The 24,321-nt window shown below is 51.8% G+C and overlaps 9 protein-coding genes across 9 annotated transcripts; 5 read left to right on the top strand and 4 right to left on the bottom strand.

Annotated features, from left to right (window-relative positions):
• Positions 1–23: 23 nt before the first annotated feature.
• M431DRAFT_509199 (hypothetical protein) lies at positions 24–2,773 on the bottom strand. Its single transcript, XM_024919247.1, has one exon. It carries the CDS (start codon positions 2,623–2,625, stop codon positions 223–225), a length of 2,403 nt encoding a protein of 800 aa, XP_024773864.1. The 5' UTR covers positions 2,626–2,773; the 3' UTR covers positions 24–222.
• A 60-nt stretch (positions 2,774–2,833) lies between these two features.
• M431DRAFT_509198 (hypothetical protein) lies at positions 2,834–4,509 on the top strand. Its single transcript, XM_024919246.1, has 3 exons — positions 2,834–3,188; positions 3,558–3,893; positions 3,983–4,509. The coding sequence occupies exons 1-3, from the start codon at positions 3,075–3,077 to the stop codon at positions 4,133–4,135; spliced, it is 603 nt and encodes a 200-aa protein (XP_024773863.1). The 5' UTR covers positions 2,834–3,074; the 3' UTR covers positions 4,136–4,509.
• A 286-nt stretch (positions 4,510–4,795) lies between these two features.
• On the bottom strand, positions 4,796–7,367 carry M431DRAFT_6416 (hypothetical protein; the record flags this gene model as incomplete). The annotated part of the gene is made up of 8 exons (XM_024921654.1): positions 4,796–5,064; positions 5,118–5,621; positions 5,676–5,854; positions 5,916–5,943; positions 6,013–6,150; positions 6,215–6,223; positions 6,283–7,151; positions 7,243–7,367. The coding sequence occupies 8 exons, from the start codon at positions 7,365–7,367 to the stop codon at positions 4,796–4,798; spliced, it is 2,121 nt and encodes a 706-aa protein (XP_024773862.1).
• A 5,568-nt stretch (positions 7,368–12,935) lies between these two features.
• M431DRAFT_482998 (hypothetical protein) lies at positions 12,936–13,708 on the top strand (the record flags this gene model as incomplete). The annotated part of the gene is made up of 2 exons (XM_024916086.1): positions 12,936–13,184; positions 13,265–13,708. 2 exons carry the CDS (start codon positions 12,936–12,938, stop codon positions 13,706–13,708), a joined length of 693 nt encoding a protein of 230 aa, XP_024773861.1.
• A 1,440-nt stretch (positions 13,709–15,148) lies between these two features.
• Positions 15,149–16,718, bottom strand: M431DRAFT_509194 (hypothetical protein). Its single transcript, XM_024919245.1, has one exon. It carries the CDS (start codon positions 16,674–16,676, stop codon positions 15,315–15,317), a length of 1,362 nt encoding a protein of 453 aa, XP_024773860.1. The 5' UTR covers positions 16,677–16,718; the 3' UTR covers positions 15,149–15,314.
• A 788-nt stretch (positions 16,719–17,506) lies between these two features.
• Positions 17,507–18,479, top strand: M431DRAFT_87531 (hypothetical protein; the record flags this gene model as incomplete). Its single annotated transcript, XM_024923808.1, has 2 exons — positions 17,507–17,727; positions 17,798–18,479. The coding sequence occupies 2 exons, from the start codon at positions 17,507–17,509 to the stop codon at positions 18,477–18,479; spliced, it is 903 nt and encodes a 300-aa protein (XP_024773859.1).
• A 169-nt stretch (positions 18,480–18,648) lies between these two features.
• Positions 18,649–19,474, bottom strand: M431DRAFT_86554 (hypothetical protein; the record flags this gene model as incomplete). The annotated part of the gene is made up of 3 exons (XM_024923694.1): positions 18,649–19,152; positions 19,219–19,332; positions 19,409–19,474. The coding sequence occupies 3 exons, from the start codon at positions 19,472–19,474 to the stop codon at positions 18,649–18,651; spliced, it is 684 nt and encodes a 227-aa protein (XP_024773858.1).
• Positions 19,475–19,723: 249 nt separating this feature from the next.
• Positions 19,724–20,709, top strand: M431DRAFT_145309 (hypothetical protein). Its single transcript, XM_024912696.1, has 3 exons — positions 19,724–19,874; positions 20,121–20,260; positions 20,344–20,709. Exons 1-3 carry the CDS (start codon positions 19,872–19,874, stop codon positions 20,582–20,584), a joined length of 384 nt encoding a protein of 127 aa, XP_024773857.1. The 5' UTR covers positions 19,724–19,871; the 3' UTR covers positions 20,585–20,709.
• Positions 20,710–21,609: 900 nt separating this feature from the next.
• On the top strand, positions 21,610–24,166 carry M431DRAFT_509189 (hypothetical protein). The gene is made up of 3 exons (XM_024919244.1): positions 21,610–22,060; positions 22,212–23,694; positions 23,784–24,166. Exons 1-3 carry the CDS (start codon positions 21,915–21,917, stop codon positions 23,937–23,939), a joined length of 1,785 nt encoding a protein of 594 aa, XP_024773856.1. The 5' UTR covers positions 21,610–21,914; the 3' UTR covers positions 23,940–24,166.
• Positions 24,167–24,321: the final 155 nt, after the last annotated feature.

Genomic DNA, 24,321 nt, shown 5'->3' with positions numbered 1-24,321 from the left:
CGTCGAGGATGCTTCTTAAAAGTAATTTGGAATCAATTTTTTGTTTTTAAATCCAAAGGGGGGTATCAACTAATTTACAATTTCCGAGAGGAGTTTGTAGACCTAGTATACAAATGGTACATTCTTTTTCTTATGGCCAACTCCTCCAATGCCAACTAATAAATAATACATTACCAATAAATGCAGAAGAAATACGCCAATAATGCTTCTTTTTTGTTGTTTTTATTCTTTCTTTTCCCCACTGTCCGTTTTAGCAGTCTCGGAAACATTCACGATTTCCAATCCGTCCTTGTCATCTTTTAATCTGACTTCGGCTGTTTCTCCCATCTTGAGTTCGCCTCTGATGATCTTATCAGCAAGTCCGTTGCTAATCTCGTTTGTAATCAGCCTGTTCAAAGGACGGGCTCCAAACTTGGGGTCGTAGCCTCGCTCGGCTAGCCAGTCCTTGATATCGTCTGATATGGAGAGAGTGATGCGCCGGTCGTCCAGACGCTGCTGAAGCTCCCTGAGGCGGATGTCGACGATTTCGCGGATGGCGCTCAGAGCGAGCCGCTTGAAGATGATGAATGAGTCGATGCGGTTGAGGAACTCGGGCGGGTAGGCGGATGAGACTACGTCCATGACTGCCTGGCGGACTGATGGATCGATGTCGCCGTTGGCGTCCTCTTTGTATGGGTGTAGGTGGTTTTGGCCGACGAGGATGTCTGCTCCTAGGTTGGACGTGAGGACGATGATGGTGTTCTTGAAATCGACCTTGTGGCCTTGGGCATCGGTGAGGTAACCTTCATCAAGGACCTGGAGAAGTAGGGCGGAGATGTCGCGGTGTGCCTTTTCGAACTCGTCAAATAAGAGAACGGCATAAGGTTTGCGACGGACAGCTTCAGTAAGCTGCCCTGCGTCTTCGTATCCAACGTAGCCGGATGGGGCACCGATGAGTCGAGAGATGGTGTGTTTCTCCTGGAACTCGGACATGTCAAACCGGACGACGGCAGACTCGGTCGAGAAGAGGAAATTGGCGAGCTTCTTGCAAAGCTCAGTCTTGCCAACACCAGTCGGTCCGAGGAAGAAGAATGAGGCCAGGGGGCGATTGTCGCCGCTTAGACCCGCTCGCTGGAGCCGCACGGCGTTGGAAACAGCCTTGATGGCATCTTCTTGTCCCTTGACAGATTCCCGCAGAATATCCTCCATGTGAACCAACTTCTCAATGTGTCCCGAAGTGAGCTTCGAGACGGGGATGCCGGTGATGCGGGATACGACATTGCCAATGTCATCGGCTGTCACCGAGTCGTGGATGAGAGTTCCGTCGGCAGTGTCTTGCTGAATTTCCTTGTCAGACGGCAACTTTTGCTCGAGGTTGGGTATGACGCCGAATCGGAGCTCGGAGGCTCGAGCAAAGTTTCCATCTCTCTGCGCCTGCTCGAGCTCGAATCTGGCCTTGTCGAGGTCCTCTTGGATTTTCTTGACTGATTCGATTTCGGACTTTTCTTTATCCCATCTTGCATTGAGCTCCGAAATTTCATCGTAGTACTTCTTCAAATCCTGCTCCAATTTCTCTCTGCGTTCCTTGCTTGCGACATCTGTTTCTTTACGCAAACTCTCCAGTTCGATCTGAATTGTCATGATTTTATGGTCCAGCCTCATGATGTCCTCGGGTTTGCTTTCGTGTTGTAGTTTCAGGTGGCTTGCAGCCTCGTCCATCAAATCGATGGCCTTATCCGGGAGGAATCGATCCGTGATGTATCGGTTGGATAAAGCAGCAGCGGCCACCAAAGCACCGTCAGTGATTCGGACACCATGGTGGACTTCGTATTTGTCCTTGATACCTCGCAAGATGCTGATGGTGTCTTCTACAGTTGGCTCACTAACAATGATGGGCTGGAAACGTCTGGCTAGCGCCACGTCCTTTTCAATAACACGATATTCGGCGAGGGTAGTCGCGCCGCAGCATTGCAGTTCACCACGAGCCAAGGCCGGCTTGAGCAGATTTGAAGCATCAATGGAGCCTTCGGCTTTGCCCAGTCCAAGGAGAGTGTGTAGCTCGTCAATGAAGAGAATCACTTGGCCTTCCGCCTTTTGAACTTCATCCAGCACCTTCTTCAGGCGCTCTTCAAAGTCGCCTCGGAACTTCGCTCCGGCAATCAGTGACCCTAGATCCAAGGAGATGACTCTCTTGTTTTTGACACTTTCCGGAACATCGCCCCGGACGATGCGCAATGCTAATCCCTCCAGGATGGCCGTCTTGCCAGTTCCGGCATTTCCGATGAGAACCGGGTTGTTCTTGGTTCGCCGGGATAGGATTTGAATTGTACGCTGAATCTCTGCATCTCTTCCAATCACAGGGTCCAGCTTACCATCCCGGGCTTTGGCTGTCAAATCGATGCCGAATTGCTCCAGTGCGGGCTTCTCTGGTTCACCACCTCCCATATTCATCCGATGGGTTCCTCCTGGTGGATGTGGACGTCCATTGGCATATGTTCTTACTAATAAGGCCGGGGCAAGTCTTGATGATGATGCCCCTAAGAGCAGAGGCCTAATGGCTGATCGTGCAATAGCCGGTCTTGTGAGCCTGTTAGAGGCACCAGCAATGCGCTGGGCCGAGGACAACAACTGTCGCCTGGCTTGCATTGTGGCGATTAAAGTGAGTAAGAATGGTGGTAAATATTAATAATATGTACTTAGAATTGAAATAGAATTGAGGGAGATATATGTAAGAAGAAACAAGCAAAAGGGCATCGCCAGTGGCGTGACCTCCCTCTTTATCCTAAAGGCCGAAGCTCTTATCGTAGCTTCATGATCTCGACAGTACTTTCGAGCATCTTCGGCCGCCATCGGCCCAGCACTAGCGCCTATCTTATCATCACGTGCGTTGAGCCCCATGTCCCACCAGCAAGCGGGAATGGCTGCTACGGATTGGCGCCGTAAGCGGTTTAGTGCCTGAGGGTTCACATTTTGCTTCCCACAAACTCGCTAGCGGCGCTCACAAAGAAATCCAACATTTCCGTTCGGGTGAACATCACGAACGTGTCTTCCTCATCCTCTCCACACCCACATATCAGACACCCGAGAGAGTCAATATGTCGGCCAAGCCCACGACCAAGCAGTTCGGGAAGTCGACCCGGGAGGTTCCCGCCTCCGCGGACCAGGCGAAGAAGTGGTACCCTGCCGACGACGAGAGCGCCCCGAAGAAGGTGAGTTGTGTCTGGTCATGCGTCGCAATTAAAGAGAAAGCCCCTGGTACAGATGTCTGCATTCGCAATTTGGGAACGACACGGCGATTGGAATTGAAGGGAACAAATTTTGGGTTGTTTGGGAACGCCGGGATGCGGGTTGGCAGCGCTTTCGAGATTTGGCGCTTGGTCAATTTTCTTTTCTTCAATTTTCCTTTGGGAATGACCAAACATGTATTTAAAACCGACAACACGACGCCTCCCCAAATTGCGAACAGACTCCGGCACCTGGTGGTCCCTTTTCCAAATCCCCCTTACTTTGCGACGCACCGATCGTCATCCATGGGAAAAAGAATTCAGGTCGCGCTGACACGCTTTGGAAACAAATAGGTTCGCAAGGCCGTCCGAACTTGGGCCCCCCGAAAGACCCTCCAGCCTGGTACCGTCCTGATCCTCCTCGCTGGCCGCTTCCGTGGCAAGCGTGTCGTCCTTCTCAAGACTCTCGACCAGGGTGTTCTCCTCGTCACTGGTCCCTTCAAGATCAACGGCGTTCCCCTGCGAAGAGTCAACGCCCGATACGTCATCGCCACCTCCTACAAGGTCGACATCTCCGGCCTTGACGCCGCCAAGATCGAGGAGATCTCTCAGCCCAAGTACTTCACCGCCGAGAAGGCCAAGGAGAAGGCTTCCGCTGAGGCTTTCTTCAAGCAGGGAGAGAAGCCCCAGGTATGTACAAAAAACCAGAAAGAAAGAAAAGCCGGAGAATGAGGAGGAACAAGAGAGCATGGATTTGCTAACAGAGGCTTGAATTACAGAAGAAGGAGATCAACAGCAGCCGTGCTGCGGACCAGAAGGCCGTCGACAAGGCCCTGCTTGCTAGCATCAAGAAGGTGGATCTGTTGGCCAGCTACCTCGCCAGCACCTTCAGCCTGCGGAAGGGTGACAAGCCCCACGAGATGGCGTGGTAAATTTGATTCAAACACAAAATCTCTCTGGCAGGTCGAAAGCGCGGGGTGGAGTTTACTGGGGTGTTGGTCAAGATGCGGGTTGTAGAACGGAAAGGGTCTCCGAAATGGGCTGGTTTGGCCAATTGCATTTGGAAGTCGACGGCATCGGTCACATCTTGGCGTCTGTAATCAGGTTTTTACAGTCAAAAAAACAAAACGAGCATAAATGATTTTCTTCCACCAGGCTTCTGGTAAAAACCAAAATACGTCTGTGAACGACATACAACCTTGCAACTTGCCATATCCATGTCAACTTCCAATGCAAAAAAATGAGGGCGAGGAAAGGCTCAATTTTAATGGAGAATCACTCTGCCCAGGAAACGGTGAAAGAGAGCCTTAACGGTATAAAAAACTACATACAAATGCCAACGTGTTAATACCATTTTCATACTTTGCAAATGTTGGATAAGCATTTGGTGACGACTTTGTATAACTGAGCCTTACGTTTCGAGGCGTAAAGAGACATAACATTATAGTTGGTTATTCACGAGAATAAATCAACTGGTAACATAGCTCTCTATCTTTTTTGAGAGGGTATCTGTTTATTCTTGTGGTTCTTTTACAATATATTTCGCAGACATATCGCTATTTTCGATACTCATACCAATGCATTTCACTTTCTTACAAGTCTCTGTCGGCCCAGCTCTGAATCATTCCCAAGAGCGTAGCATCGTAGTGCTTGATCGACACAGTGCCAGTGGCCTCATCCAAGGTAGTGTTGGCCTGGATGAAGACCTTGCGTGGCTGCTTGTTATCGAGGACCACCTGGCGGACCTTGGTGCCCCAGAAGTCCAAGCCGACGGTGCTCATCTGGGTGTAAAAGTCGGTACCGGTCTTCACATCTGCAGTTGACTTATAAACGTGAAGCTTCTGAAGATATTTGGCAACAGCTAGAAGGGTTAGTTAGTCATATTTAATTTGGCGGGAAACTATTTCAACTTACCGTCACGACCAGCTGTGAGAATCTTGGACCTGTCCAGCTTGATGGTCAAATCAGAGAGGTCATCCTTGGTATAGTCCAACTTGCAGAAATCGTCGCCGGCTTCGAGGAAAGACTTGAGAATTGAAAACCGAGCCTGGCTGTGTGCCTGTCCCCATTTCTGGCTCTTGGGATCCCACATCTCCAGAGAGGCGAGACCAGCACGAGCCATGGAGAGGTAAGATGCGTAGAGGACATCTCCAGCGGGGCCGTTGATGTCTTCTGACCCGTCTCCAAATCCAAAGATCTTTAGGACGGGGAATTCGCAGCTCAGGTACATAGCAACCAACTCTGCACGGCATTCCTCATATGAGGCGGCGATGGGTCCAAAGACCGAGCTCCAGGTCTGACCGGGCTTGTACCAGGTGGTGATGGGCTTTTGGCTAACGGGGCTAACAGGAGGATTCTCCTTGTCGAAGTTGTATACTCCATCAGCGGTTTCCTGCAAGAGCTTGCCGCATCCGTGGCCTGAGTAGATGATTAACAAGGCTACAAGAGTGAATGAAGGGGGAAAACTCTTACCAGTCAGCTCGTGAAGGCCGACTTGAACCTCAAAGGCAGCATCACGGTTTGCTTGGTACACGGCCAAATCTTCTGGGCGGATGAAGGGGATCTTTTCATTAGGAGCCTTGGCGCTCAGCACGTTTCCAAGGGACACGTTCTTGAATCCCTCGGTCTGTCGGATGTCGTCGTAGTTGGGACTGGGCCATGTCAGTACATAGGAAGGATGTTTTGAACACAAAAAAAGAATTTGATGCTCACATGTTGATACCGGCGGGAATGCCAGAGTCTATCAATTGTTAGCCCATATGAAAGGATAACGTGTAATGTGGTTGAGAGGGGTTATGGGATTACTGACTTGCGAATGTCATAACTTCCAGAGAAGTAAAGTCTGGAGAAAGGAACTTGTCCTTCTCAAATTCCTTGCCCCAGGGTAGCAGAGGGATGAGAGAAGGTGAAGCCTCGACTAGCTCACCAAAAGCGCGAGTGCGCTCCTCTGCCAGTTGTTATGTTAGCTGAAAATGCCTGATATCACTCTGCAGATGTAACAAGTGACATACGGTTGACCACTGTAAACTAGCGTTAGTAACGATATACAAGGACAAGGTTGGTATGTGGGTATACTGACTGGATGCGAAACCCTCCCATTCACCACGAACACCAGCAGGATCACGATAAGTCTCAATAAAGCCGATGTTGCACTCGACATTAGGACCCTTATCCTTAATCCAGAAACGCTGGCTGTCCTTGAATGCCTCCAAGGATCCAGTCTCGAACGACTTGGCATATGCCAGGTGCATGTTCTTCTGATTTTCATTGTCCGCGTTGGCAGCTGCCTGTTTGATATAGGCAGTAATGTTCTTCATCTCCTCGGCGTAGTCACCATAAACAAGGCTGATGGTCTTGCCCTTGAGGGGTCCATTTTCAACGGTGAATCGAGTTTCCTTTCCAATGTCGCCTCCGTCAGCGGGGACGCTGGTAACGGCTGAAGCAATGAGAATATCAAAGCCATCCGCGGTCTTTCGCAGTCTAGTGTTCTCGGGCAAGAGTCTCTTCTCCTCCATCCAGGCCGAGACAGCTTCAATCTCGCTCTTGGTGATACCCTTGGAGTCCGGGTAATAGGTGGTCATGTGGCCAGCGTCGAGGAATCCAAGATGCATAGAACCAGGGTCCTCGTGGCTGAAGATGGCGCCTTTGGTGGCATCGTAGAACTTTTGTGCTTCAGGGGATGTGGCAGCCAGAGTAGAAACAGTCTTTTCGCTGCATCTAGGGATAAACTTGGCATCACCAAAGCTCTTATAGTTGCCCATGTTTCCAAGGAACATGGCCACATATTCGAGGAAAAGGGTCAGCTCGGACTCTTCGACACCAGCCTTTTGGGCCAGCGCGTTCCAGTCGCCATTGGCCGACTTGTGAAGGGCGATGATCAAGTCGTAGATGGGCTCTGACTCTGGAGAGAGCTGGCGCAGGACAATCCTGGAACCAGCAAACGCAGCCCTAAAGAGGTGTAAATAACAGGCACCCGGTCATATCCACGACACGATCATTGCTATGATAAGCAAGGTGAAGGTGTAAAGATGAAACCTACTTGCTGATAAAGTGAGCATATCGCTTCTGTTGGTCAGTCAAGAGACCAAAGTGCTTCTCAATCTCGAGGCGGACGACGGAGGGTGGCTGATCCGCCAGGTAGTGCTTAAGGTCCTCGGGCTTCATGTTGGGTGCTGTTGAGGTAAACAACCTGGACAGGGCGACAGTTGCAAGGCGAGGAGCGAGATTGTGTCTGAGAATTGGACGATGCTTCAGTGAAGCAACTGGGAATCTTAATGCTGGCGACCTGCGCGAGATGAGGGGCAGTAAGAGGGAAGACATCAGGCCAGCACGCCGCGTGGCTGGAGCTTAAGCAGCTACGACTCTATAAGGAACCTCTGAGCGGCTGGCGGTTTCTGGCGGCACGCAGAATCTGCCAAAAGTTCTTGGGTGAAGCCACACAAGATGCCTAAAGCAGCTAGGGCGGGTACATCATCCAGCGGACAGGACGTGCACTCATAGGCTCATAGGGCACACTGTGGCTTGGGCGTGCAACTTTTACGCAAGGCTGTCTGCCTACAAAGGACTTTTGCTCGAAGAATCCATGAACGTTTGTTATAGTGCTACCTCGTAGTGACAGAGATAGGTATTCTCTAAAAAAAGCTGTGAAACATTTATCTATGTATCATGATTTCCTGATGTATATGTTAACAGCGGTAGATACAATTAGCTTGGCCAGGAATTCACGGTTTGAGAGAAGATGTCACCCATTGTAAGGAACATCAATACAGATGGAATGTCAAACCTCGTGCAGAGATTCAAGGTTTGGCATACAGAATAGGCCTACAGGTAGCAGGAGGAATTGTGCCTGCGCCACAGGCGGGGTACCTGAGCGGCCCAGTGACCCGAGGTGGCATGGCGGGGTTGAGGGGTAACGTGCAGCCAGAGGAAAAGGATCGAGGACCTTTTTGACAGTTGGCATGGCAATTGGGGAAACTTTTACGTTTTTCGAGCTTGGCAGAGTTTGTAGCCAAGAGTTCAATTGATGCAATTGCGTTTAATTCAACGGCTGGAGATTGTATACAGTATTGATGCCGCACAGAGGAGTATTATTACACCATTGTTGCAGTGTCCCGTCTCTATGTGTTTTCAAGGAATGGATTCGAATTATTAGCACGTAGCAGACATCTTAAGTATACATAGAGGTAAATTGATTGACGCCCTGCCAAGATTTCAACAGATCACACGACTTTTCTTACCATTCAACGTCATATCCAGAAAGTAAACCTTCCACAATGTTACATGTAACGAACCATTGCTCTAAATGAACAACCCTCTTTCACGATTCAGGGGCCAGAAAAGGAGAACAGAAAAGTGGCAAAATATCGACGTAAGCCGCGTGATGTGAGGAGCCAATAGGCAGAAAAGCCTGGCCAAAAGGTGCAAAAGTGTGGTCGTGTGGATAAACGGCCTTCATTTCCCCATAGCTACCAATCAACCAACCCGCTCCGCATACAGTTACTCTTTTCAACTCTATCTGAAACCTCAGCAACAGCTGCTGACGAGTGTCAATTGCGGCGCCGTGGCTCTTCAATACGGCTTCATCTCCTTCTTTTCTGTATGTGAAACTGCTAGTGGCATCATCACCAAGCAATTAGTAACATGGCAATATCATATACTTTATTCCGCGCTTCAATTGACAGTCTTATTTCAACAGCTGTTCTTGAAAGTTGGGAAATACAACGCCTAAACGCCTAGATTGTTGGCATTAGAAGGGTTTTAGTCCGCAGCTACCTGCGGAAGAGGATGCCGGTAGTTAGTTTTCCAAACAGCTTCAATTCGTGGTGTCAGTAAGCTGCCCGGGCAAATGCGCATGTCCCGTTCAAGTATGAGTCTGAGAAGTACACAGCTCGTCGCCCCCTGAAGCCTGCGCCTAGTGTAACTCAATTGGTGGAGACCAATTTTCCAGAAGAACATTTGATCAATATTCGGGAATCAACGACGCTGGAATGAGCTCACAGATGATCCAATGCCTTTTTTTCTGTTCCTCTCACTGACGCAACGCAGCAAGGAAAATTTTTCTGATGCGCCATAGAAGCACAGCTACCCAACGGCTGATGTACGGCTGCTTTGCATTGCATACACATGCGTCTAATACTCCGTTCTGCACATCCATCGTTGCATGGTTCTTTTTCGTATCCATGCCGACACCCCCTGCGGCTATTGAAAGGATCGCTTACACCTAGAGTTACTCAGTTAGGTAACCGAAACCATCTGATCTTCTTTTCAGCTTTAACCTCTTCATCGTATTAGGATATGCAATTCCCTCTGGGGTTACTTCGAGTCAGCCGGGAGGTTTATGACCCCCACGTCTTCCACCCGCAGACACCAAAAGAGAAAGGCTAAGTAAGAGAAAAAAAAAAAGAGAGAAAAACAGACGGACAATATTCGGCCGATTCTCTCTCCACTCCCGATGATGGGGCTGAGATGGATCGAAACACTTAAGTTCTAGGCTAGGCCGCCGCTTGTCTTGCCCGGATGCAACTTGAGGTCTCCCCGAGCACTTCATCAGAGCAGAAACAGCGGCCTCGGCGGGAGCACCGTCTGGCTTCCGCGGCAATAGACGGACCCAACGCATTTGTGAGTCTGAGAGCGCCCAGACTGCACCACTCTCACTCCGGTTATAGTTGCAGAGGTCCAAGCAAGCTGGTCCGAGTCACATGGCCAATATTGTAATTTTTGTCTTATTTTTCTTATTTCCTTTTTTCTTCCCCCTTGTGTGCTGCCTATCACATCACTTTATCGCAGATGTGATTGTCACAGCCCATCCCTACCTGCGAGGTAGCATTGTTGGCCGGGATCATTACTCGACGCCTAGGTGAGAGGAACACGCATTTTCACTTCCCGCCTTGGCGAGCTTGACGGTCTACCAAAGTGTGCAAGGCCATTCCCGTCCGTGGCTTTTCGGAGTACAGTACGGAGCACGATACTGCGCAAACAGCTGTCCATGTAAATCTTAGGGCGGCTCGACCCGATACTCTGGGACTCCGTCAATACCGAGAGTAGTGCAACCTTGGGCAAAAGCCGGCCAGAATAAGTGCATGCATGGGAGCAGTGCTTGTCCTTGCCTGCATTACCTTCAACGGACGTTTTAGGTAGTCCTCGTACGAGTACATAGAGTACAGGTACATGCCTATATTCCGTGCTGCAGCTTGCCGTATCCGATAGCCTGACCATCATCGTGTGGGTGGCATCACCGGCGTCGACTCAAGCGAAAGTGTTGAGTTACACAGCACCGTCCTGCAAGGGAGCAGGTCTGAGTCGGTGTGACACGGATAGTGTCGATGGGCAACTGGAGCCGCGGACTGGGAGGTGCAGCATGCAAGCCGCAGCCAGGTGTTGCGCATCAACCAGCATGGTTCTGTCTAAGAGACGAGATTGGCAGCAAAAGGCATCATCCCCGTCGGCACGCGGCCCAAATGGATCGACAGCCTGGCCCGACAAGGTGTGTGTGTGTGTAGCATGTACGAAACAAAAGACACAGGCTTGTACGGGTACTCCGTACATGCGTGGTGTACTCGGATATACGAGTAGTAGCAGGCATCTTTTCCAGGTAGATACGGATAGACGCAACTCACAAATATTCCTGCCTTGGCCGGCAGAACTGCTTGCGAATGCCTTCATATCGTAGAGGCATAGCAAGATGAGAATCAACAAAGATTGACAAACTTGAAACAATGGTGTAGAGCTATCTGCTAGTGCTAGTAGGAAGAATGGACTCTCATTCCGACCTCACCTCAACGTTTTGCACGTTGGGCTGGAGCCAAATCCAATGGGTGCTTCCCCGGACTGCGCTGGTACTGTAGTGCTCACTGGGCTGCTAAGTTAGCGCCTTGGTGGTCACTAAAACTTGACGGGTGGCCCTTCAGCGTGTGCCAACAGCCAGATGCATTGATTCAATGGATCAATGGATCCGTTGATGCTTTACCCGGGCAGATGTTTAGCTGGCACTGGGAGATTAAACTTCTTACAACATGCGTCGAGGTCATTTGCCGAGAGTATAGTACCTCTATATAATCTTACCTTATACTCGTATGTTGCTGGAGGTTTACAATAGTGGTTATATGTAGCTGAGCATCTCCAGTAACGTAGTAGATATGGAAAACGATGAGATGAGAGACTTCAAGTTTCATCATTGTAGTACTACATGTCGTGCGGGTAGGCTGTCCGGCTCCCTCCCGGGCAAGTATATGCTACTTTGGGATGCAGACTGCCACCCAAGGCAGAAGCGTGATCTGACGCAGGCGGGCCCGTACTTTGTACCACCCAAAATCGTCGGCAAATGACAAGTTCCGCAGACGTCAGTGCAATAGCCGACGGTCCAGATTTTTTTTCTCTTAAATTTTTTCTTTTTTTCCCACTCCATCTTTTGGCGCCCAGCCCAGTGGAGCTGATGGCTCCTTGCAGCAAGTTTTCAGCCAGCCTTGACTTGCGGGATGCCAACGGGGCACGACTCGCCCTCGAATGCCGCATTGAGGGTGCGCTACCAATTCCCTTCCCCTTCCACCCATTTGCCGTCGGGTCTTCTTTGTTTTCTCTACTTCTCCCTCGACAACATACAATTAACTCGTGTTAATCACCTAATCTCACAGACTGCTTACTGAATACATCGACGTCATCCCGCGCTCTGCTTTGCTCCCCCCGACCATCGGCATACGCCCCCCCTTGATCTCACCTGCTCGCATGACTGGCCGGCAGGGGGAACCCATGGTAGCGTCTAGAAAAAAGGAAGAACAAATGGAAGCAAAAAGCAAGGGGGCAGGGGGGGGGGGTTAACGCTGGCATGGCACGGGGAGCCCCCGACGTGTTCGAGCGCCGAGCCGAGTCGCCGGCACTCTGGGCTAAACAGTTAGAAGGGGCCCTGGTTCCAGCCCGACTGGTCCAGCCGGTAATTTAGGACATCTAGGGGAGCCCACTCCCACTCCCCAGAGTCTCGAGGCCGGCGCTCGTAATGACCCCAGTATTGTGTCACCGTTGGGAAGAGACTTTTCCTGATGCCCACCAGAAAACCGGCGCTGCGGTTTGGGCTCTGCCTCTGCCTCCCCTCCCGGCCATTTCCATGTTCCTTGCCCTCCCTTTCCCTCGTGTCGTTGTACCTGTACCTGTACCCGTACCCGCACTTGTACTTGTCCTGCCCGGTCCGGTGTACCCCATAATACCGACTCACCATTGCCTTGACTTGTTGTCTGAGAACCAAGGGGCTTCCTTGTTGTATGAGATTACCAGAGCTGGATCCATCCGGGAGTACGTACATCCAAGCACTGCTTCTTGACGGAGTAGCCCCTAGTAGTATTAATAGCTAGCTGCTCGCCTCCTCGGGGCCAGCCTTGGACGAAGCTCTCTCGTCAAGGTTCTTTTATTCATAAAAGTTTGAAAAGCTTCCACACGTCGATTATTGCTTTAGTACCTACAAGTACTCGCTCTTTCCCACCTCACACTACGATCATCATTCATCTGCCTTTAGCCCCTCCTAAGACTCTACGCTGCACCAACTTGGGCTTCCGCAAACATCCAACATCCAATTCGCCGTGTTGTTTGTCTCCTTCGCCAAACTCTATCTATAAACTATCTCGGCCATCTCTACTCATCTCAGTCGGCTCTCACACACACCTTTTTGCCTTTTAGACCGGCATTGCTATTTTATTCTGTTCTTTCATCTTTTTAAAGGCAGATTTCCAATTTCCACTCGCCACGATGATGTCCTTCGATACCACATATACAGTTCCCCAGGGACAAAAATCACCATCTGCTGCTACTCTGCCATCCATCCAGGCTACCGCCACCAGCACATCTCTCAAGACGGAGACTCCGGTCAACGTTGCCGGACAGGCCGGCGAACACACGCACATCTGGCTCGTTACCGGCCCTGCAGGATGCGGCAAGAGCAGTGTCGCTGAGTATATGGCAAACGCCCTCAACATGCCTTACATTGAAGGCGATTCGGTACGCATTTTGCCCTCTTGGCATCGTGATGCTGACAATTTCCTGTACGACGCTGACAAGCGTGCTAACAATGCTGGCAGTTTCACACCCCGGCCAATGTCGAAAAGATGAGGAACGGCATTCCTCTGACCGATGCGGACCGCTGGGACTGGCTGACAGCCCTTCGCGATGAGTCCATGCGCCTAATCAGCGAGGGCCAGATGGGCGTCGTCATGACCTGCTCTGCGCTGAAGCGAAAGTACCGAGACGTCATCCGCGTTGCTGCGTACTACGACCACCGCCTGCTCATCCACTTCATCTACCTCGATGCCTCGGAGGAGCTGCTGCTGCAGCGAGTCACCAAGCGCCAGAACCACTACATGGGCGCCAACATGGTGCACAGCCAGTTCGATATCCTGGAGCGACCTTCTCAAAACGAAACAGATGTCATTACCATCGATGTAAGCCGAACCCTGGCCGAGGTGCAACAGGATGCTCTGGCTAGGGCCATTAAGACCATGGAGAGCGACCACGACAGCCAATAGAGTGTCCTCGTTTGACAATGATGGGCTCGTTACGGACCCGGAGGCCCGCCGTCGAATAACCTCAGCATCCGGGCCTCTCTGTCCGTCATATCGGATTTTTTTCCTATCTTTTTGTTCCTGAAAAATCATGACCCCTGGCGGTTATGCGGATATGCGACATCGGAGCAATATGATTTCTTGGTTTTATTTTTCCTATTTGATTTTTTTTTTCTCGGTTTAGATTTGCTTTAGTACATCAGCTGCGGACTCTGGAGGACGGGCCAGCAATGGCACCAAATTTTTGCATAATTTCTTTTTTGGCTTTGGGCATTTTCATGTTGGCGCAGGGATTACTGGTTCATCGGATGTGGAGTTGGGACTCAACAGAGCCGAGACTAACAAGCTCGGTCAGCCGGCAACGGGGGGGAGGGAAAGCTGTTGGACGAAGTTGGGCATGAAATTATCTGACAATCAGCAGCGACTGGGTCGCACAAGGAGGAATATTATACAGGTGTGCGTTTTTTTTTTTTGCCTTTCATTTTCCTTTTGCAGGCAAAGGGGGAGGGATTGGGCTAGATACATAGCATCATTCCCTAGTGGACAGAGCGGTATAATAGGCGAACAAATGAATTTTGATGAGAATTGTGCTACACATAAGCGAGGACGTGGTGCGTGCTACTGGCTCTCGTGATTTTACCCATTGTGATTCGTATTACTGCCTTTTGCTTTTGTCTTCAAATTTCATGTTTCTCCAAGGCTTGGCCGCTGCTTCAACCCCACAAACGAAGCCCGGGCAAGGGATAGTCAAGTCTCGGTACAGAGTACTCCGTATGAAGGTCAGAAAAGAGAAAGGACTGCATCATCTTTGGACGCCTTACATGAGAGGCTTCTTCCGAATAGAGAAACCCTCAAATCACCGCCGCTAATGCAGCGTGAGGCGGCCCCAGGTCGTTGGAGTGAGGGCGTTGGGCGCCAGCAGGGGAAAGTAATCCATCGATGCAGCTCCCGTCACCATCACCCGTCATCCGCTCGCTGGGTGACGAGACAGACAGCGGCCGGGCCCTGCAGGGAAACCGGTCACGGGGCCGGGGGAGCGCATCAGCTGAGAACCTCCTTGTTTGTTTCGTGTCTTTTTTCCTCGTTCTTAATTTGATCTTGTGCATATGATGAAGGTTTCAGGCCGGGATGCGTCCCCCAGGGGAGGGAATGCAGATGTTCGGAAGCGGGAAGCGGGTTCAGCCATATGTTGTCATGTTGCATCTCTTGGGGCATCCAATGCTTTTTGTTGCTGCGAACGCGAGGACCGGGCCTTTTAAGGTGCATTTTTTGTGGCTTGGATTCTTTGAGATGTGTCGTGTACTGCCTTGTATTGCATTGTACTGTACATGGGATGCTCTTTTGGGGGTGGTGTAGAGAGAAGCGGGATCTGCAACTACATATGCAGCAGTAGGTTGTGGTGTGGTGTAAGTGACATTCTCTTTTTGTATGCCAAACAAGGAAAATAGATACTATACTATATACTTATACCGAACAAGTTTTTCAAAAAAAAAGCGAACCAGTCTCTGCATGACACATTAACTAATCTAAGGTCTTTACACGTCTCTCTCTATTCTGATAAATAATATTGTTACCTCAGATGCATGACCATGACGTCCGGCTCCTCCGCCACGCGGCGAATCACTTCAGCGGCCCGAGCCATGGTCGCTCCATCAACGACACGGTGATCGGCGCTCCAAGAGAAGTTGCACACGTGCTTCTTGACTACGTTGTCGTTTTCGTCAAAGGCCGGGACGGTGCGCATGCGGCCGATGCCCAGGATGGCCACCTCGCGCTCGACGATGACCGGGCTGAGGTACGTGCCGCCAATGTTGCCAATGTTGGAGACGGTGATGGTGCCGCCCGAGAAGTCGGCGGGCGTGAGCTTGCCCTGGACCGCGAGCCCTTGCAGGCGCGAGAGCTCGGCGGCGATGGACAGGATGTTGAGGGAGCCGACATCCTTGATGACGGGCACGAGCAGGCCTGAGGGGGTGTCCATGGCTACGCCGATGTTGTGCTGTGAGCGCATGAGGAGGGAGGGCTTGTTGGTGGCGGGATCAATGTCGACCCGTGAGTTGAGGATGGGGAACTGGTACAGCGCCATGGAGACGGCCTTGATGATGAAGGGGAGGTAGGAGAGCTTGGTGACCTGGCCAGGGGCGGCCGGCGTCTGGGAGAGGACCTTGTTGAGGCGGGAACGGAGGTGGACGAGATCTGTGAAGTCGACCTCGTCCGAGTAGAGGAAGTGGGGGATGTTGAGTGACCGCGTCATGGTCTTGAACATTTGCTGCTGTGTGTTGGTGAGCTGGACTCTAGTCTCTGTCTGCACGCCAGGCTGGTAGCTAGGAGTTTGTGGTAGCTGCTGCTGCGGTAGTGTAGATGCGGACTGTGAAGCAGCCGATGCACTGGCGCTGGCATCCCTCTGCTGCACAAACTTGTAGATGTCCTCTTTCAGGACCCTGCCATCCTTGCCCGTGCCGTCGATGTCGAGGATATCAATCTTGAGCTCCTTGGACAGATGTCGCACCGCCGGTGTCGCCAGTGCCGCGGCCTTGCCCTTGGCCTTGGGAGCTTGGCTGCTCTGCCCCTGTGCCGGCGCACTGGTTTCGGTCTGCTGCGACTTTGGCTCAGGTGCTGGTGTTGAAGATGAGGCTCCGTCCTTGCTGGGTTCGGCCGCCTTGGGCGCGCCGGCGTCGTCGGCTTCGGCCCCGCCTTGGATGTCAATGTCGACAAACGGCTTTCCCACCTTGGCCATCTCGCCCGTCTCGTAGTAAAGCTTCTTAACGACGCCGGAGAAGCGGCTTGTGATTTCTACAGACGCCTTGTCGCTCTGGACCTCGCATAGAGGGGAGAATTCCTCGACGTGCGCGCCGGGCTCGACGAACCACTGGATCACCTCACACTCGACAATGCCTTGCCCGTCAACGTCAGCATCACAGCTCTTGCTCGCCATGATCGGATTCAAGACTCACCTTCGCCGATATCAGCCAGCAACACCGGCTTGACGGCATATAATCTCCTCGACTCCGAGAACCACCGGGGGGCCGCAGGCGCTGTGTTTCCCAGGGCCATCTTGCCCATGGCCTTGGAAGCCCCCCACTGCCGTCTCAGCACTCTTGATCCTCGCTGCAGAAACATGATGTCTGGGTGGTCCAATTGAGCGGCACGGTGGTTGCAAGACCGAGAGGAGAGGATGTTGAGTTTTAAACAAGGGGAGAATCGCTTCCTTTCGCCGACTCTAAACCGGGATACTCCAGGCCAGCCGTGGCTTCAGTCGGCATTGCGGTTGACGCTGTTGAAAGCCCCCGCGGATAGCCGAATCTGGGGTGCTGACTGTTTGATGGCTCCAGGTCTGAATTAGCAACAGCTGGGGGAGTTTTTGCTGGGTAAAGCGCAAAGGCGTGGGCGCTAAGCTGCTTTTGCGCCTAGCAGTGCTGGAGCCACTGTAAACATCCAATGGATGCGCCAAAGGTCTAGCGCTGCCGAATTGCGACCCCCCGGAGCCGTAAAGCCAGTGCCTCCGGGGCCGTAAAGTGGATGGAGCTCTGCAGCTGTGAGGCCAAATTTTCGCGGGCGTCATTCGCGACAAGGGACCCCCAAGGCTGTCACTCTCTTTTCTAGGCGGTCATGCCATCGCCACGGACGCTGGAGCTGGCCCTCAGCGGCCTCCTCCTTTCAAGTACGAGATCTGCTGCCGCCTCATGCAGTCGCTGCCAATGGCGCGCATTTACCGCCTCCGCAGCGCTGGCCGCAAGGACAGAGAAGCCGGCCGCGGGCGCCTCGATGGACCCCAAGGCGACCGTCGCCGGAACGCCGATTGAGGCGCCGCGAAGCTACGGGAAACGAGTCGAGGGCGGCTTCACACCAAAGCCGCTGCCCCGGCCAATTGGCATGGCGCTGCCTCCTCTGCCGGGCGAGAACACGGGCATTGACAGTCGCTCTATGCAGCAGCGCAAGGAGGACTTTGTCAACTATGATAAGCATCTGCAGAGGCGCAAGGAGCTGTATGAGAGCCCAGCACCGACCGAAGCTGTGCAGTTCTCAAGGTTTGCTAACATGAGGTGATCAATTTAGGACTGCCAAGATATCAAGACCATACTTTCGCGATTGGGGTAACCTGCAATACCACGAGGGCAAGTCTTTCATTGCGCCGCCCCGCCTCTTCAAAGCCGAGCTCTCCCTCTTCTTCCCCAACCTCTACGGCCAAACACTCGTCAAGAACGATAAATCTCCCCGCGATACTACCCCCCTCCTCTCCGGTAGAGCATCCGTTGTGTCCATCTTCAGCAGCCAGTGGGCCGAGCGACAGGTCGAAAGCTTTATATCAAAGGAAGCCAATCCGCTACTCCACCAGGTGCTAGAGTCCAGTGGCGATGAAGCACAGCTAGTCAGAATCAATTACGAGGATAACAATGGGAAAGCTCTACTAGTGAAGCTTTTCATGGGAGGGCTGCGCAAGAGGTTTGGAGAGAAGAATTGGGACAAGTACTTTCTCGTGCAGAGGGGCATTACCGACGAGATCCGAGAATCAATAGGCCTGCTCAACAGCAAGGTCGGCTATACATATCTGGTTGATCACCACTGCAGGATACGATGGGCTGGAAGCGGGTCAGGCCACCCGGATGAGTTGGAGAGCCTGGCCAAGGGGCTGGGAAAGCTTGTTGATGATATCAAGAAGGAGGCTTTACTGCCCGCAACCGCGCGAGAGAAGCTGCCTGGCAAGCCTCACCTGGAAAAAACAAAGGGTTCGGACTAGAGGTTTGACATCTCTCCAAAAATCCTGCGCCTGTATTATTAAAAACGACAAAGAGATTAGATATGTTTTATGGATCCTGCCATATTGTACAAGTAGACAAGAACCGCTGATATACCCCCCCTGAACGCCAAACGACATGTGCAGCACCGGTGAATGTATGATGGCCCGTTTACCTGAACCAGAAGAAGACGATAAAGCACAATGCGATAAAAGTTCCCATAATGATTCCATCTCTCCTCTTCCTGGTACTTATACGTCCAATTATTGAGTTGATGCCTGGCACTTTGCTGGCAGCCATGGTTATTCTCCGGTTGATGCTCGCCAAGGTCTCCCTCTGGATGATAAAGCTTTCGTTGATGGCATATGCCTGGCTGAGGACGCTATCTGTCGCATCGTTACTTCTGTCGATGCGATTACGCTCGTCCAACATGTAATCGGCCTCGGCAGCTTCCGGGTTGTTCGCGCGGTACTCGTCAATATCGGACTGCACGTTGGTGAGGAGGTTGGCGCGATTGCGAGCTTGCTGCAGTGTAGACTTGAGACGGGTCAGGTCGCGGCGATGAGAGGCAAGCTTCTCTCGGAGCAGGGATAGGTTGTTTTGCTTGAGCGCGGATGTGTTGAGGGATGCTTCAGAATCCAGGAGTCGGGCGAGCTGGGCGATGACATTGTCGCGCTGCAATTGCTTGTTTAGCTACCAGAGCTCGCACTGCTCTGCCATTACACGAGTCGACGAACGTACCTTGTCTAATACATCCTCCAATCTTGCTTCTATGGCACGCTCCTCCGCTGATGGCTTAGGTGGGATGTTGGATCCAGTCGAGAACTGGGAAAAGGTATGAAACAGACTCTCCGTCTAGCAAGCCGCGGCGTCGTCAGTAGGCCAGCTCGCAAGTCAAGAATAAATAAATACGTAAAACTAATTCTCTCACCTGGTTCTCCAATGATCGGGCCTGCTGGCGTAGCTGAGCCCAGCCTCCGCTTCCTGATGTGGCCATGGCTTCCAATCTGGGCTACAAGTTCGAATTCAGGGTGCTTCTGATGACGATATGGGACAACGCCCGAGCCACGGCATTGTCTGACGCCGTCTCCGTCTGAAGGAGGCGGCAGAATCTCCCACCGCCCACGCTAGTGCGACAACACTGGGCACGAGACTATGCACGTGATGAGCATTCGCTACTCACTAGCGCCCCATAATTCATTGACCAATGAAAAATTACAGTGTCTTTCATTCTGGTGCACTCTCAGCCAAACCCTAGGGCAATTTTTCACCGACTCGGCAAACCCTCGACTAAATTCTTTTGAGAGTTACGAGCCATCGCGACAAACGGACGGGTCACGGTCGAGGAAGACTTTTACTAACGCAACTCTCGCAAATCACATCAGACTCTCAAGATGGTGAGTAGATACGGTCGCTGCTCCCAGTGATGAACATGTCCTCTTTAGGCCCCCAGACCACGTCTCCCTTTATGCCAGCCTCTTACCCCCCCGATGTCGAATTTTACTGCGCTGTCGTCCGAGATATTACACCAACAAGATCGTCGAAAATAACCCCAATCATTCGTCATTTCGCCGTCAACGCTTCGCTCTTACACTTTCAATAATGCGTCAGGGAAACGGGGTTACTGATTCTTTGTGTGTTAGTCGTCGGGAAAAGTCAAGGCTGCCCAGCTCTGGGGCAAGAACAAGGAGGAGTTGGCCAAGCAGCTCTCTGAGCTCAAGGCTGAACTCGGCCAGCTCCGCATCCAGAAGGTTGCCTCCTCCGGCTCCAAGCTGAACAAGATGTAAGGATTGACGGACCCTTTCCATTCGATAACCCAACAGCGGGCCACGAATGAATTGTTGCGACTAACGCTTCCAATTACAGCCACGACCTGCGAAAGTCCATCGCTCGTGTCTTGACCGTCACCAACGCCACTCAGCGCAACCAGCTCCGCCTCTTCTACAAGAAGTCCAAGTACCTGCCTCTTGACCTCCGCCCCAAGCAGACCCGTGCCATCCGCCGCCGATTATCACCTGAGGACAAGGCCCGTGTTCTGGAGAAGACCAAGAAGCGCAACACTCACTTCCCCCAGCGCAAGTTCGCCATCAAGGTACGACAGTCTTGAGAGTTGTCTGGAGCACATGGACATGTCTCCTCTACGGACAGGGGAACCATGGGAGGATTATCGAGAAACCTTTGCTAACTTACACCGTCACAGGCCTAAATGTTTTAATTTTGCTTTGGATTGCGAAGGGACGTCAGGGTAGAATGGGGCATTGAGGCGCAGCATGCTTTTTCCACTTGAACAAAAGGGTTACAATTGCATCGCATGGCTCAGGGGAAATCCGGTCTGACTTGTACTTATTTCCCGGTTTGGGCCTCGGTCTGGGACGGGAGGCGTCCCGGATGGGCTTGCTAGGTCGGCAGTCTATACCAACAAAAAAAAATGAGGTCACGATCAAAAATACTTGAGGCACAAGCGGTGTTCAGGCTCTAATTCGACTGATTTCGAAGAATATATATCCTTCGGTCCCGGTGATGACGTGCCAGAAAGTGATGTTCTGTTAGCCTAAAAGTCGTGACGCCTAACAACAGTTACTCGGTTCAAATTGGAGTTGCCTAGTGTTGTTTTCTTGGTGCCTGTTGTGTTCAGAAGCTCTTGATTGAATTGGACAAGATGTTGATATCAATGAACGAGCCCGAAGGACATCAGATAATAGTCATATAAGCTTGTCATATGACTGTCCTCATATTAACACCCCAAAATAGCTTCCAAAGGATCACATACGTGCAGTTCTCGCACCAAGGGGAAGCTCTTAGCGCTAAGAAACAAACCACGCAATTATCAAAGCGGCTAGGTAAGATGAAAAAGCTTTCCCAACATTGCTATCAACATCTCATGATTCAGGTTGAAAGATATGACTAACTTTATGAATTAAAGTAGAAACAACACAACATCGATCATGTAGATATACATCCCTTCAAGCAATGAAAAAAAGATTAAGGAAAAAGTTTCATACGACTCAACAAATGTGCAGACATCCCACCTATCTTTCTCCCATCACATGTGCAAGCCGTCTTTCCGTTGGCCCCTGGCAATTTTTTTATTTCAATTTTTTTCTTCCTCTCTCCCAATCCACTATCTGCTGCTCGTGCTCTAATTAAGTGCCTCACAGCTCCCGGCAGCGTCCAATCAAGCCGCTACGTCGTCACTATTACAACGCCAAAGCGCAAATCATTCCCCTCAACACCCCACTACAGGACCTGCGCTGCTACCCCGCCAACATTTTTTTTTCTTTCCCTTCCGCAACCGACGACATCGGCTCTTGGAATTTTTCGTATAAGAGACTAAAGGAGAGAAAATCAAATATTTTCTCTTTTTCTTTTGCTTTGACTCATCTCTCCAATCTTCTCACATTTCATTCAATTGTGAAGAAGCAAAGTCGCCCGCCATCATGTCCAGCCAGAAGATTGCCATCGTCTCCGTCTACGACAAGACCGGCCTGCTGGACCTAGCTAAGGGTCTCGCCCAGCAGAATGTCCGGATTCTGGCATCTGGCGGCACAGCTCGCATGATCCGCGAGTCTGGATTCCCCGTTGAGTATGAATCATCCTAATTCTCATGCTGGGTATGGAAATGGAAAAATAAAAGAAAGAGCTGTCAATTGTGGTTGAGACATGGACACGCGACCGGGAGGAAGCTGTCGAGGGCCAGACAAGAGACAAGAAAACTAATGCGCCACGGCGTGTAGGGACGTCAGCGCCATCACCAAGGCGCCAGAGATGCTTGCTGGCCGTGTCAAGACTCTGCACCCTGCTGTCCACGCTGGTATTCTCGCTCGCAACCTCGAATCCGACGAGAAGGACCTTGCAGACCAGAACATCAATAAGGTTGACTACGTCATCTGCAACCTGTACCCCTTCAAGGACACTGTTGCCAAGGTCAACGTCAGCATCCCCGAGGCCGTCGAGGAGATTGATATTGGCGGCGTGACGCTCATCCGCGCTGCTGCCAAGAACCACAAGAGGGTCACCATCCTCAGCGACCCCAACGACTACGCTGGCTTCTTGAGCGAGCTGGAGAAGGGCGAGATCAGCGACTCTAGCCGCAACCGCTATGCTCTCAAGGCTTTTGAGCACACTGCCGACTACGATGCCGCTATCTCAGAGTTCTTCCGCAAGGAGTACGCCGGCTCGGGAGACCAGCACATGGCCCTCCGATACGGTGCCAACCCCCACCAGAAGCCCGCTTCGGCTTATACCGCCAACCAGCAGCTTCCCTTCAAGGTCTTGAGCGGCTCTCCTGGATACATCAACCTCCTCGACTCCCTCAACGCCTGGCCCCTCGTCAAGGAGCTCAAGGAGGCACTGGGCAAGCCCGCTGCTGCCAGCTTCAAGCACGTTTCTCCTGCTGGCGCCGCCATCGGACTACCCCTCACTCCCGAGGAGAAGAAGGTCTACTTTGTCAACGACATTGAGGGCATCGACAGCTCGCCCCTTGCCCAGGCTTATGCCCGTGCTCGTGGTGCCGACCGCATGAGCAGCTTCGGCGACGTCATCGCCCTGAGCGACATTGTTGACGTCCCCACCGCCAGCATCATCTCCAAGGAGGTCTCTGACGGTGTCATTGCCCCCGGCTACGAGGACGCCGCGCTGGAGATCCTCAAGAAGAAGAAGGGAGGCAAGTACCTTGTCCTCCAGATCGACCCCGACTACACTCCCGGCCCCATCGAGACCCGTACCGTCTACGGCGTCACCCTCCAGCAGCACCGCAACGATGCCGAGATCTCTCCCAAGTCCTTCACTACCATCATCACTCCCAAGGATGCTGGCGCCCTCCCCGAGAGTGCCGCCCGTGACCTCACCGTTGCCACCATCACCCTCAAATACACCCAGAGCAACTCCGTCTGCTACGCCGTCAACGGCCAGGTCATCGGCCTCGGCGCCGGCCAGCAGTCCCGCATCCACTGCACCCGTCTGGCGGGTGACAAGGCCGACAACTGGTGGATGCGCTTCCACGAGCGTGTCCTCGGCATCAAGTGGAAGAAGGGCACCAAGCGACCCGACAAGAGCAACGCCATCGATCTTCTCGTCAGCGGCCAGCTCCCCAAGGACGGCGCTGAGCGAGAGGCTTTCGAGGCTGTTTTCGAGCAGATCCCTCCCCCCTTTACCCCTGAGGAGCGCGAGGCTTGGATGAAGCAGCTCAGCAACGTCTGTGTCTCCAGTGACGCCTTTGTAAGTTTTACCCCCTTTTCCATGTTACAGAAGCTCCCTTCATCATCTTCTTCTTCACGGTCACAAGGTTAACCAACGCCATGCTGCAGTTCCCCTTCATCGACAACGTCTTCCGAGCTGCTCGCTCAGGCGTCAAGTACATCGCCGCCCCCAGCGGCAGCCAAAACGACGGCGCTGTCTTTGAGACGGCCGAGAAGCTGGGCGTAACCTTTGTCCAGCAGAACACTCGTCTGTTCCACCACTAAACGGATAGGGAAAGTGTAAAATTAAGAGAAGCAAAGAATTGGAAAAGAGGGAAGGAAAAAGATATATATCAACCGAAAGGAAAGAAAGTCAATGGAGCGATCAAAACTTTTTACAAAATACCTAGATGTAGTTCAAATTTTTTTTTTAATAGCGGCGTTTCTTGCTATAACACGTCGCCTTTATGCCAAAGTCCATCATCAACCTCTCAAGCCCATGTGGACGTGCCCCTTCGACGTCTGTCTCTTTTATGCTCAGACAATGTTTTAAGGATACTTCACCGGGCACTCAGTAAGTTGTACTATTATTGATCAAAACACTCAAGTTTGCAATTGCCCAGAAAATAAAGTAGACATATTCGTGTCTACAAGATCTAAATCAAAT

Source organism: Trichoderma harzianum (genome assembly GCF_003025095.1).
Source record: "Trichoderma harzianum CBS 226.95 unplaced genomic scaffold M431scaffold_7, whole genome shotgun sequence".
NCBI classification, from domain to species: domain Eukaryota; kingdom Fungi; phylum Ascomycota; class Sordariomycetes; order Hypocreales; family Hypocreaceae; genus Trichoderma; species Trichoderma harzianum.
Note: the sequence above shows the minus strand (reverse complement) of the source record. Positions and strands in the feature narration are given on the sequence as shown.